Source organism: Canis lupus, chromosome 16 (assembly GCF_048164855.1).
Source record: "Canis lupus baileyi chromosome 16, mCanLup2.hap1, whole genome shotgun sequence".
Lineage (NCBI taxonomy): Eukaryota > Metazoa > Chordata > Mammalia > Carnivora > Canidae > Canis > Canis lupus.
Genome location: NC_132853.1, coordinates 15,508,550 through 15,520,893, shown reverse-complemented (window position 1 = coordinate 15,520,893; position 12,344 = coordinate 15,508,550). Strand labels below are relative to the sequence as shown.

Genomic DNA, 12,344 nt, shown 5'->3' with positions numbered 1-12,344 from the left:
AGAGAGAGAGAGAGGCAGAGACACAGGCAGAGGAAGAAAATAGGCTCCATGAAGGGAGCCCGACGTGGGACTCCATCCCGGGTCTCCAGGATCACGCCCTGGGCTGAAGGCAGCACTAAACCGCTAAGCCACCGGGGTTGCCCAATTTCCTCATATTCTAATGATACTGTAATAATTCCACCAGAGGAATGCGTTTTTGTGAACTGCTGAAGCAGTCAGATATATGGCCCATCAACCTTCACTGATCCAAACTCCAGAAGGGAAGGGAAGAGAAAAGAACATAAATTTCAGATAAGTCCAAACCTCATCAGCTATGTGTCTCCTTTACCCTACTTCATCTCCTTCCAACCACAAACAGCCAAAGGCAGGAAATAAAAGGGCGGGAAAGGAAGGAGATACAGTCAGTCTAGAGAAAAGAACCAATAACCAGTTCTCATTGCTGGGACTTAGCAAACCTTTCTGACTTGTCCTACGTAAACCTGGCTAGTATTCTGAACATGCAGTTATGAACAAACACACTCAGAAATCAAAATCAATGCAAGCAGTTAGATATTCTTTTTGGTTTCTGTACATGCTCATTACTTCTAAGCATTTTAACCCACAGGTTACATCAATCTTTAACAACACCATTCCCTGAAGTTTTATGAAGAATACCTAAAAGCTCTGTGGGCTAAAACAGGCCAGGTCACTTCTGGTATGGGTACTACCACAGCAGCTCCATCATCAGCTTCTTATATCAAAGCATTTCCATTTCCCCCCTTCCTCTTTCCGTAACTCCCACTCCTTTCCTTCTCTTCTGCCTATGATATTTATAAAAACTGCTTAAACACACCCCACCACCTGTCCAATACAAAGGGCTAAAAATGCTGCTGACTTTCATCTGAGGTTTCCCAAGAGGTATCAAATATCTGGTCTCCTAAGCAAATAGAACTTTCTAAAAATGGTGGGTATCAACATGGTACTTTGCAGATTCAGAATGATTGGGTTTGATGAATTCTGGTTCTGCCATTTACTAGCTGTATGAGCTGTTACTTAACTTCTCATGGTGCCAAACACCAATGTAATAAAATTCCTAAAAGTTGCTGGAACATTACAGGTGCTTAATCAAAAGCAAATTCAGCTTAATATCCTGCCTAAACCTCTCAATTCCTTTAGAAATGTTTGATTAATGCCAAACCCAAAGTCCTCTGTACTGTTTCCCAGAGAAGATTTTACAGTATCTCAAGATGCTTCTTGGTCAAATGCCTGCCTCTCTTGGGAGGGTCATACTTTCACAAGAGCATAGTAAAGGCTGGGAAGTCCTGCAATAAATAAATCTACTTTCTTTTATCATGAAATCCTTTTTCTGTTGTAAACCTTTAATTAACTCACTGAAGAACTTCTCCAGAACCACTGGATGGAGGGATACTTTCTGTAATTGAGGAATAAAACACAAGGACCGGGTTGAGAACTGCAAAGATGAGGTACACAAATGAAACACAGACGGTGGAGGTACAAAAAGGCAACAACGGGTAATGAACAGTCCCACTAGATCTCTAGAGAGTGGTTTGGTCCAGCACCACCTTGCAGAGGCAACACAAACAATAACCACTCTAATTTCTGCCCCTCACCCACTAGAACAATAGGTAGAAGGCTCTGAGTTAGGCAGGTAACAACAAGTGCCATCATATTTCTATGTCTTGGATCCAAGGTCCTTTCATACTTCTTGATGCACTCCAAACCCCTCCACCCCAGCACTTACTCTCTTACACATGCTATCTTATCAGTGCTCACCAACCCACACCATGCCTGCCTATGAGCCTCTGAATGCTGAGAACAGTTTTCCATTTTTCTTCAACTCCTGCTCTCCCAATCTCATAGTTATGTATGTACATAAGACTAATACAGCTAATACTAAGTATTTACTACATGCTAGCCCCATTCCTAAGCATTTAATACACTAAAATTCATTTAATCCTCAATACAAACCTATGAGGTCAATATTATTATTTCCTCTCTTTTACAAATGAGGAAATTGAGGCAGAGGCAATTTAAAGAACATGCCCAAAGTTATATAAGTGGTAAGTCGTAAGGAAGATTCAAACCCGAGCTCCAGGGCTCAAACTTATAACTACTCTCCCAGCTCACACTTGTTCAGTTTTGTTGATTGTCTACTGGCCAAGGTCTAGCAATACCTCATTGTTTGAAGAAATGTATGAAGCAATGATTGCAAAGCCTTCCCAAGAGGTCTACCTTGGAAGTCCAACCTGACAGAGTATGACCAGTAGACTTGCCCAAGCTCTGCCTCATAGCCCTGAAGCACAACCAGGGTGCTCCCAGACTATGGCAGCCTGCAGAAGCTACACATCTAATTTAAAAAGATTTACCAGGGATCCCTGGGTGGCGCAGTGGTTTGGCGCCTGCCTTTGGCCCGGGGCGCGATCTTGGAGACGTGGGATCGAATCCCACGTCGGGCTCCCAGCATGGAGCCTGCTTCTCCCTCTGCCTGTGTCTCTGCCTCTCTGTCTCTCTCTGTGTGACTATCATGAATAAATAAATAAAATCTTAAAAAATAATAATAATAAAATAAAAAGATTCACCAGAAAAGGTTAAAAATATCCGATCCATCCTACCCCATGCCTCTAAAAACTGTATCTGAGCCATTCCATATTAATTCTACCCATGTATTATGTCCACAAAATATGCTATATAATCCTAAGCAAAAAGTTCATTTTTCATCTTCAATTTGCCAAATAAGGATTTAAAAGCCTCATCATTGACTTTTATTTATTTATTTATTTATTTATTTATTAAATTTTATTTATTCATGAGAGACAGAGAGAGGCAGAGACATAGGCAGAGGGAGGAGAAGCAGGCTCCATGCAAGGAGCCTGATGTGGGGACTCAATCCCAGGACTCTGGGATCGTCACGCCCTGAGCCAAAGGCAGAGGCTCAACCACTGAGCCACTCAGGCGTCCCTCATCATTGACTTTTAGATAAAAGACATGTATTGTCCAAATACTAAAGCTAGTTTCTTCTGGTCATCCTTTCCTTTTGGTCTTTAAACAGAACATAGGACCCTGTGACAGAAACAAATCTTCTATGAGCACTGTTCAGATCTCAAAAGGAAAGAGAAAGAAGTACAGAATAGTGTCAGCTCTCTAGTCAGAATTCCGAAGTTGAAAATCTGGCTCAGTCATTTATCAGCTGTGTGACCTTGGGCAAGTTCCTGAATCTCTCTGTTTCCTCACCTATAAAATGAAAATATTTTAGTAAATAGAGATTACAGTATTTCTCACCAGATTGTTATAGACAGAAAATGAGACAAGGCACAGAAAGTACTCAGCAAAGTACTTGGCACAGAATAACCAGTCAATAAATGTTAGCTATTAATACTCTACACGCTTTTCTAAAATTAAAGAAATTCCTCTGTATAGTTTCAAAAAGAAAAGAGCTTGACGGGGAAGCAAGGAGAACAAAGACTAAGTAACCTTTATAAAGACAGCAACTCAATCAATTGCTCTATGTGAAAAACTGGGCACATTACCAGAAACAAGAATTAACACAATGCCTGTGAACTTTCCACACCCCATCCACAAACTCTGGCAATCTTCACCTTCTCTCTTGAGCCAAGGATTTGAACTCCTATCTGTTATGAAAAGGTGGAGCTCAATATCAAGGTAAGCGCAGAGATATAAAGTCATAACACAAAGGTGTGTAGAAAGCTCAAACCAGCAAACCTGCCTGTTGTCATCTCCAAATTTTGCAAAACGCATACATAAAAGGTTGAAAACTGGGGGTGCAGGAGGTTGAAAATTGAATTTCAGTGACAGTTTGACATATTACTGCACTGTAATGCACAACCCTAGATACCAAGAAGGTGGTGAAAAAGCACAACATAGGGATCCCTGGGTGGCGCAGCGGTTTGGCGCCTGCCTTTGGCCCAGGGCGCGATCCTGGAGACCCGGGATCGAATCCCACATCGGGCTCCCGGTGCATGGAGCCTGCTTCTCCCTCTGCCTATGTCTCTGCCTCTCTCTCTCTCTCTCTCTGTGACTATCATAAATAAATAAAAATTAAAAAAAAAAAAAAAAAAAAAGGAAAAGCACAACATATCGGGTTTAGGGCAAATTTATGTTCTATCAATATTCCTGTCTCATGTTATGCTATTAAACCAAACAGACTGGGACGTGCCTGGGTGGCTCAGCGGTTGAGTGACTGCCTTCACCTCAGGGCATGATCCTGGGTCTGGGGATTGAGTCCTGCATCGGGCTCCCAGCGAGAAGTCTGCTTCTCCCTCTGCCTGTGTCTTTCATAGATAGATAGATAGATAGATAGATAGATAGATAGATAGATAGACAGATGATAGATAGATAAATAAAATCTTAAAATAAAAATTAAACCAAGCAGACTGAGAAGACCTAGGATACTTCCTGGATTTAAAGATCTCATACTCTTCCTATAATTGATACGTGTTAGCAACAGAGACTGACTATCCCATCTCCCTATTTCTGGCCAGAGTGAATGAATCTAAATTAGGACTATCCCTAAAGGGCAAGTTTGCAAAGGCTGGCTCAGGAGGCTCCTAATTCTTATGAGACTGGCCTGGAGCTAGCCTCAGCTGGTCAGAAGAAAACTGCTTCAATTTGAAAAATGAGAAAGACTACAACTCTTGGTGCTGTTACACAGATGATGGTAATCTGACAATAACCTCAGAATTACTCTGTATTTCACAAATCTCAAGTACTAAGTGCATGAACCTCCTTAACATTCTCCAAACAGCTCTAAAGGCGTAAGTAGGACAGTCACATCTCAGTGATCCTTGGTTAAGAAAGAAAAGGGCCACAGCCCCAACTTACTGAGCAAGAGGCCCTGACATATGACATTGACAGTGCTTAAGTCCAATGAAATTGGAAGTTCCATTCACTTCCAAGGAAGGGACTGTTTCCACTGGCTTATTTCCTGGGAGGGGTGTGGGGGCATAGAATCTGTCCTCCACAAAATACCCTGAAAACTAGAACCCTCTAATTGTGGAAAAGAGTCTCTGGACGCCAAGATCTCTTGGACACGGTCAGCTGGACATCAACTTGTTCTGGGCTGATCACAGAGGGCTTACTTCTGTCACCAAGGCACTTAGCTCACCACCTTCGTCCTCCGCGGGGGAAGAGGACAGTAAAAGTATTTTGGAAAGATGCCCAAGAAAGGAAAAAGCTGACCGGTTTCCTGAGGGTGTCTCCATCCCTCCGGGCTAGTATGTGGTGACTTCCTATCAAAGGCCAGCAGGGGAGAATAGCTCTCCAAACCAAACCCGGCTCTCTAACAGTACAGGAAATGTTTCAAGCCTAAAAAGCCACTTGTAGGATTATCGAATTCATCCTGGGAACCGCTGCCAAGTGATGCCCCCGCAGTGCCAATATCCCCCTCCGCTCTTTGTCCCCACGTTGCCCGCCCTGCCCTGGTGCCTGGCCCCGGCGCTAGCCCCACCCTGGGGCCGAAGCAGTTCCCCTTCCCCTGGGCTGTCCTCCCAAGTCACACCCAGAGGCCTGGGTCAGCGGCTCCTCCTCCACACACACACAACCGCCAGTGGTGGGAACGAGCCCGGGCACCAAGGTACCCCCATGCCAGGGTCGCTCCAGCCCTCTGCCCACGTCCCTCGTGGAGGCTAGCTCGCGAGGGGCAGCCGGTCAGGCTGGCGAGTTCCGCGGCCCTCACCCCGCCCGGGGCCTCCCGTCCCGTCCCGTCCGTCCTCACCGGGCGGAGGCTGGGCGGGCGACGGTGGCACAGACGGGCGCGGGCCGCTGCTGTTGATGATGTAGTGGGAGACGCGCGAGTTCTCGGAGACGCTGAGCACATAGTCCCCGGGGCTGGTGCTCGAGTCCCGCACCAGAAACACCCCGTGCCGCTGGCCCTGCAACAGCGCCACCGCCTCCTGCCGGCTCAACCGCCCCCAGTACCAGCTACTCCGCTCCTCCGAGTCGAAGTTGCCCGCCATGGCCGCCTCCGCGCCTACACGCTGGGCCGCCGCCGGCACGCGCGCCCCTCCTGCCCCGGCGCCCGCCGCCCAGCGGACCGGCTCGGGTCTCAGCTTCACAGCAGTGCCCGAAATGGCGGCGGCGGCCGCGGGCCTTCCCCACCGGAAATGACGCGCACCTTGCCCCCGCGAGGATGCCGGGAAGGGGACCGCAACCCGCCATGGGGAGAAGGGCAAAGGACAGCTCGGGTGCGCACTGCGCATGCGCCGCCGTGTGCGTCGCCGCCTGGCGGGGATCGGGACTGCAGGGGATGGAGGGGCCAAGTCCAGGGCCGGTGGTAGGGGCTCAGCGAGGAGTCGGCGGAGGTTTGTGTTTGCGGTTTTGGCCACGCGGCTCCAGGGTTCGAGTTCCTGGAAGGCCCGGGAATTCTAGGCAGCAACTCCGAGACACAGTTGGACTACAAAAGATGTATGTGGCCTCAGGGCCTGAGCTCCTGGAGACTTTGGTCCTTTTCTGGTGGTTCCTCCATCTTCTCTCTAGACTGGCTTAAGTATTTTGTTTGCACTGATTGACTCAGCAGTTACTGACACCACATTTGCTCTGTGGGTGCAAAGGTGATCAAGGTTTGGGCCCTGACCTCACAGAATTCACAGACCAGTGGGAGGAAGCAGGAACAATGACAAAGGAATTCCAAGCACTGTGAGAGGGAACCAACCAGGAGCTCCAGCCCAGTCTGTAAAGGGATTCAGTCCTCCACCTACCAGAGGAGGTGGCTTGAGCTGAATGTTGAATGGCCAGTAGGGGAAGAGCATGCAAGACAGAGAGAGCAGAATGTGCCAAGCCAGGAGTTCTCTGGATTGAGTCTTTCAAGTCATTTGCCCAGATTCTTCTAAACACTAGTCGTGGCCAGGGGTATCCTCTATTCTCCTTACTATCATGATCTCTGTCTCTGTATTCCATATCTGTATCTGTATTCCTGTGAACAGCCTGTTCACTGGTGCCCTATAGACTTGCTGCTCTAAGTACATTGCACACATCTGACAGTGTGTGCTTTCTAAATTACAACTCTAAGACTGTTCCTACCCTGTGCACAACTTTTAACAGTCTCCAGAACTGGGACGCCTGAGTGGCTCAGTGGTTGAGCATCTGCCTCTGGCTCAGGGGGTGATTCTGGGATGTGGGATCGCATCCCACATCAGGCTCCTTGCAGGGAGCCTCCTTCTCCCTCTGCCTACATCTCTGCCTCTCTCTGTGTCTCTCATGAATAAATAAATAAATAAAATCTTAAAAAAACAAACAAACAACAGTCTCCAGAACTTAAAATTCCCAGTTTAGGTCACAGCATAAAATGAGGTCACAGTGTCCTCTTAACAGCTCCTACATGAACCTTGTGTTTCTTTTTTCTGGAATACCCTTTCACTCCTTTCTGGATCTGAATCTCAAATGTCTTCTCTTTTTTTTCTTTTTTTTTTAAGATTTATTTATTTATTTATTCATGAGAGACACACAGACAGAGGCAGAGACACAGGCAGAGGGAGAAGCAGGCTCCATGCAGGGAGCCTGATGTGGGACTCGATCCCGGGACTCCAGGATCACGCCCTGGGCTCAAGGCAGGTGCTAAACCTCTGAACCACCCAGGGATCCCCCTGTCTTCCCTTTTTTAACCAACTATTACTTCCTCTCTGCATCCATAGCCCTGTGTCCATATTATTTCCATTACAGTTCCTACCCATTGTACTGTAATCCTTCATTCACAGGTCTGTCTGTGTCCTACACTAGAACTCCTCAAAGGCCACACATCTAGTGTAGGAGGCACTACGTAAATGTTACAACAGCTACCATTTATTCAGGGAATACTGCCTGCCAGGCATAGCGCTAACTGCCTTTAGTATGGATCATCTCATTTAATCCTCTTAACAGCCTCATGGGTGGTATTTTACAACTATCCCCATTTTACAGGTGAAGCTCAGAGAGGTTAAGTTATTTGTCCAGAGACACACAGCTGCTGTGTAGGGAGCTGGTATTCAAATCCTAGAAGGAGCAGAGAGCTGTGGTCACGGTGCTGTATCCTCAGCAATGCCAATGCTGGAATAGGCATTGATGAGGACAGGAGGTTGGAGGAGGATGGCAGAAATAGACATTAAAGAAAAAAAATATATCAGCCCTGGATTTTGATCTTACATGAAAAACACACCTCTTCCGGATCTACTGCACACACCCCTGGGCCTGCTCTGGGAAGGGAAGGGGAGTGAAGGCACCTTCCCTGCTGTGACTCATTGTGACCCTGGCTTAGTCACAGCCTGTTACCACAAGCCAGTAGCAGAAGCCATCCCAGTGTGAATTCTGGCTCTTTGGGAAAGAGAGGTGTCTGCTCTTCACTTCTCCAGAATGGCGGAGGTTTGAGGCGGGGCCTTACCCAGAGACTGCTTGTGGGTTCTGATTACAGAAAATGGACTTGAAAAGAATAAGGGCAAAATAAAGAGGAAGAAAGGAAGGAGAGAAGGGAAGGAGGGAGGAAGGGAAGAAATAGATCATAACCAAGATGGAGGGGCTCCCTGGGTGGCTCAGCGGTTTAACGCCTGCCTTTGGCCCAGGGCGTGATCCTGGAGTCCCGGGATCGAGTCCCGGGATCAAGTCCTACGTCGGGGTCCCGGCATGGAGCCTGCTTCTCCCTCCTCCTGTGTCTCTGCCTCTTTCTCTCTCTTTCTGTGTCTATCATAAATAAATAAATAAATAAACAAACAAACAAATAAATCTTAAAAAGAATAACCAAGATGGATAATAAGCAAGGAGATTGGCAAGGAGGGGAGACCCTGACCCAAGGGACTACTTACATGTGTTTTTATTGGAGCACAGAGAGGACAACATGGTAGGAACAGAAGTGGCCTTGGGACAAATTGAAGGCAAGCCCATCCTGCCCCTACTTCCTTTCTCTTCTCCTCCTCCTCTCCCCTTCATACATTCAGGATTTGCAGCTAAAATCGTCATACACACACACACACCTAATAAGCTTGAGATCTGCCCTACAAAGAATGTGACCTTCCTGGGATGTCTGGGTGGCTCAGTCGGTTAAGCATCCAACTCTTGGTTTCCGCTCAGGCCACAATCTCGAGGTTGTGGGATCAAGCCCCGTGTCGGGCTCTGTGTTCAGTGCAGAGTCTGCTTCAGATTCTTTCCCTCTCATTCTCTCTCTCAAATAATAAAAAAGTCTTAAAAACAAACAAACAAACAAACAAACCCTGTCAGAATGCCTGGGTAGCTCAGCGGTTAAGCACCTGCCTTCGTCTCAGGGCATGATCCTGGAGGCCCTGGGATCGAGTCCCACATTGGGCTCCCTGCAGGGAGCCTGCTTCTCCCTCTGCCTATGTCTCTGCCTCTGTGTGTGTGTGTCTTTCATGAATAAATACATAAAATCTTTAAAAATAATTAAAAACTCTGTAAAGTTGAAAAAGAAAAAGAAATTCTCTCTCCCTCTCCCTTTGCCCCTCCCCCTGACTCAAGCTTGAGCCATGTCTGTGGGTGCTCTCTCAAATGAATAAAATCTTTTTTTTTTTTTTTAATTTTTATTTATTTATGATAGTCACAGAGAGAGAGAGAGAGAGAGAGAGAGAGGCAGAGACATAAGCAGGCTCCATGCACCGGGAGCCCGATGTGGGATTCGATCCCGGGTCTCCAGAATCACGCCCTGGGCCAAAGGCAGGCGCCAAACCGCTGCGCCACCCAGGGATCCCTCAAATGAATAAAATCTTAAAAAAAAAAAAAAGAAAGAAAAGAAAGTGACCTTCCTGCTTAGGAATGGCTCCTGGTACTGGGGTAGGGGTGGGGGGAGTTACCTGGAAGAGGAGCAGAAGTAAAATGGGAAAAGAAAGGGAAGGCTGCTGAGTGAAGTAAGTCAGTCGGAGAAGGACAAACATTATATGTTCTCATTCATGTGGGGAATATAAATAATAGTGAAAGGGAATATAAGGGAAGGGAGAAGAAATGTGTGGGAAATATCAGAAAGGGAGACATAACGTAAAGACTCCTAACTCTGGGAAACGAACTAGGGGTGGTAGAAGGGGAGGAGGGCGGGGGGTGGGAGTGATTGGGTGACGGGCACTGGGGGTTATTCTGTATGTTGGTAAATTGAACACCAATAAATAAAAAAAAAAAAAAAGAAAGAAAGGGAAGGCTGCCCTGTTCAAGAGAAAACACACCAAAGTCCTTTATTCCATACACTCCTAACTAAAGAAAGGCATTCCTTATTTTAGCAGTGGAGAAGCAGGGAGTCAATGACCTGCCTACATCTTGCACTGTGTTGTCTAAAGTAATCAGAGGGGGAATCCCTGGGTGGCTGGGGATCCCTGGGTGGCTCTGAGGTTTGGCACCTGCCTTCGGCCCAGGGCGTGATCATGGAGTCCCGGGATCGAGTCCCACATCAGGCTCACTACATGGAGCCTGCTTCTCCCTCTGCCTGTGTCTCTGCCTCTGTGTGTGTGTGTGTGTCTCTCATAAATAAATAAATAAAATCTTAAAAAAAATAAGTAATCAGAGTTGTGCCATACAACTGTGCAGGTTGTGCACTGCACAACTCCAGGGTACTATGCAAATGGAATCTTCTGGAGTTGGGCTATTCATACACAATTTTCCTTAAAAAAAAAAAACAAACTAGAAAGATTATTTGTATCAAGATGACAAAAATATTGCTATTTAGAGAGAAAACTGACAGGATCACCTTCCAAAGTGTGTGTGTGAGAGAAAGAAAAAGTGGGTGAGTTTATAGAGGTACAATTCATATTAGTACAAAAATACTACTCTGCCCTGTTCTCATCCATGTATGAAGACAGGGAGAAAGAAAGGAGACACAGAAATCTCCAAGCCTCTATTGGAGTTTCTGAACTATGAGAAAGAGAGATGCCCATCTCCCAGTGGGTAGCCCTTCATTTTGCAGAGACAAGGATCAGTCTTAAACTGTGTAGAGATGGGGCACCTGGGTGGCTCAGTAATTAAACATCTGACTCTTCATCTCAGTTCAGTTCAGGTCTTGATCTCAGGGTCATAAGTTCAAGCCCCGAGTTGGGCTCCAAGCTGGGCGCGGAGCCTACTTAAAAAAAAAAAAATGTGCAGAGGCAGACAGTAGGCAAAAGCTCTGTGGAAAAATGTGAGGGGACTCCAAAAAGGGTCTTGGGGAAGACAGCATGCTGGGAACCAAGGCAGGAGGCTGGACCTTCCCAGAAACATCGATGAGATGTTCCCAAGTGGCAGCATGCTGTAGGACTGCTGAGCATGCGTTGTCTGCCTTGCTGTGAGGTATGTGCCTCTCACTGCCTCCATCCTTTAGGAAAGCTGCTCATACAGATGCACTTGTGGGAGGGCATCCAAGAGAAAGTGTCAGCTTGCTCATCTCTGTCCTCTCAGAGGCGAGGAAGTCAGGAGCACCTGAAGCAGGTAAAATGAAAATATGCCTATCTTCCCTTCTCCCACTGCCCATTCCTCTCTGGCTCCACTGATTCTTCTTCTTTGTCTTCTGACAAGTTTCCTCCACACTTTGCACTTGCTGTTTCTTCTGCTGGCTACCCATGGTCCCTCTCTCACCACTGTCAGCCTTCTGCCCTACGTTGCCCTCTCAGGGAAACCTTCCCCTGCCAGTGCATTTGGAGCTGCACACTGCACAGCCACCTTTCCCTCTTCCCCTTCTCTGCCTTTTTTTTCTAAAGATTTTATTCACTTATTCATGAGAGACACAGAGAGAGAGGCAGAGACCTAGGCAGAGGGAGAAGCAGGCTCCATGCAGGGAGCCCGATGTGGGACTCGATCCCAGGACCCCGGGATCACGCCCTGAGCTGAAGGCAGATGCTCAACTGCTGAGCCACCCAGGTGTCCCCAAAACCTTGCTTTATGGAGCTCATGTTGTAGAGGAGAAGAGGAAAATAAAGCAGAGGGATGCCTGGGTGGCTCAGTGGTTTATTGAAACTCAGTGGCTCGAGTTTCACATTGGGCTCCTTGCATGGAGCCTGCTTCTCCCTCTGCCTATGTCTCTGCCTCTCTCTCTGTGTCTCTCATGAATAAATAAAATCTTAAAAAAAAAAAAAAAAGGGATCCCTGGGTGGCTCAGCGGTTTGGCGCCTACCTTTGGCCCAGGGCGCGATCCTGGAGTCCCGGGATCGAGTCCCACGTTGGGCTCCCAGCATGGAGCCCGCTTCTCCCTCCTCCTGTGTCTCTGCCTCTCTCTCAATCTCTGTGTCTATCATGAATAAATAAATAAATAAATAAATAAATAAATAAATAAATCTTAAAAAAAAAAAAAGCAAGGTTTTGGTGGTTTTTTTTCTTGCTATATCCCAAGGGCCTGGCAGAGAGCCTGGCACACAGTAGGCGTTAGGTAAAAACTGGCTGAACAAACAAATGGAGAG

The 12,344-nt window shown here is 46.9% G+C and overlaps 1 protein-coding gene across 5 annotated transcripts in view; it reads right to left on the bottom strand.

Moving 5' to 3' along the window:
• The window catches only part of CRK (CRK proto-oncogene, adaptor protein), a 32,001-nt gene extending 25,881 nt beyond the window's left edge, over positions 1-6,120 (bottom strand). For 2 of the 5 annotated variants that reach the window (XM_072779111.1, XM_072779112.1), the window contains exon 1: positions 5,732-6,120. In XM_072779111.1, the coding sequence (XP_072635212.1) occupies positions 5,732-5,972 (241 nt within the window). In that variant the 5' untranslated portion in view covers positions 5,973-6,120. The remainder of the gene's footprint in view (positions 1-5,731) is intronic. The other 3 variants (XM_072779110.1, XM_072779113.1, XM_072779114.1) reach the window with 2 other exon arrangements.
• Between the last annotated feature and the right edge of the window lie 6,224 nt (positions 6,121-12,344).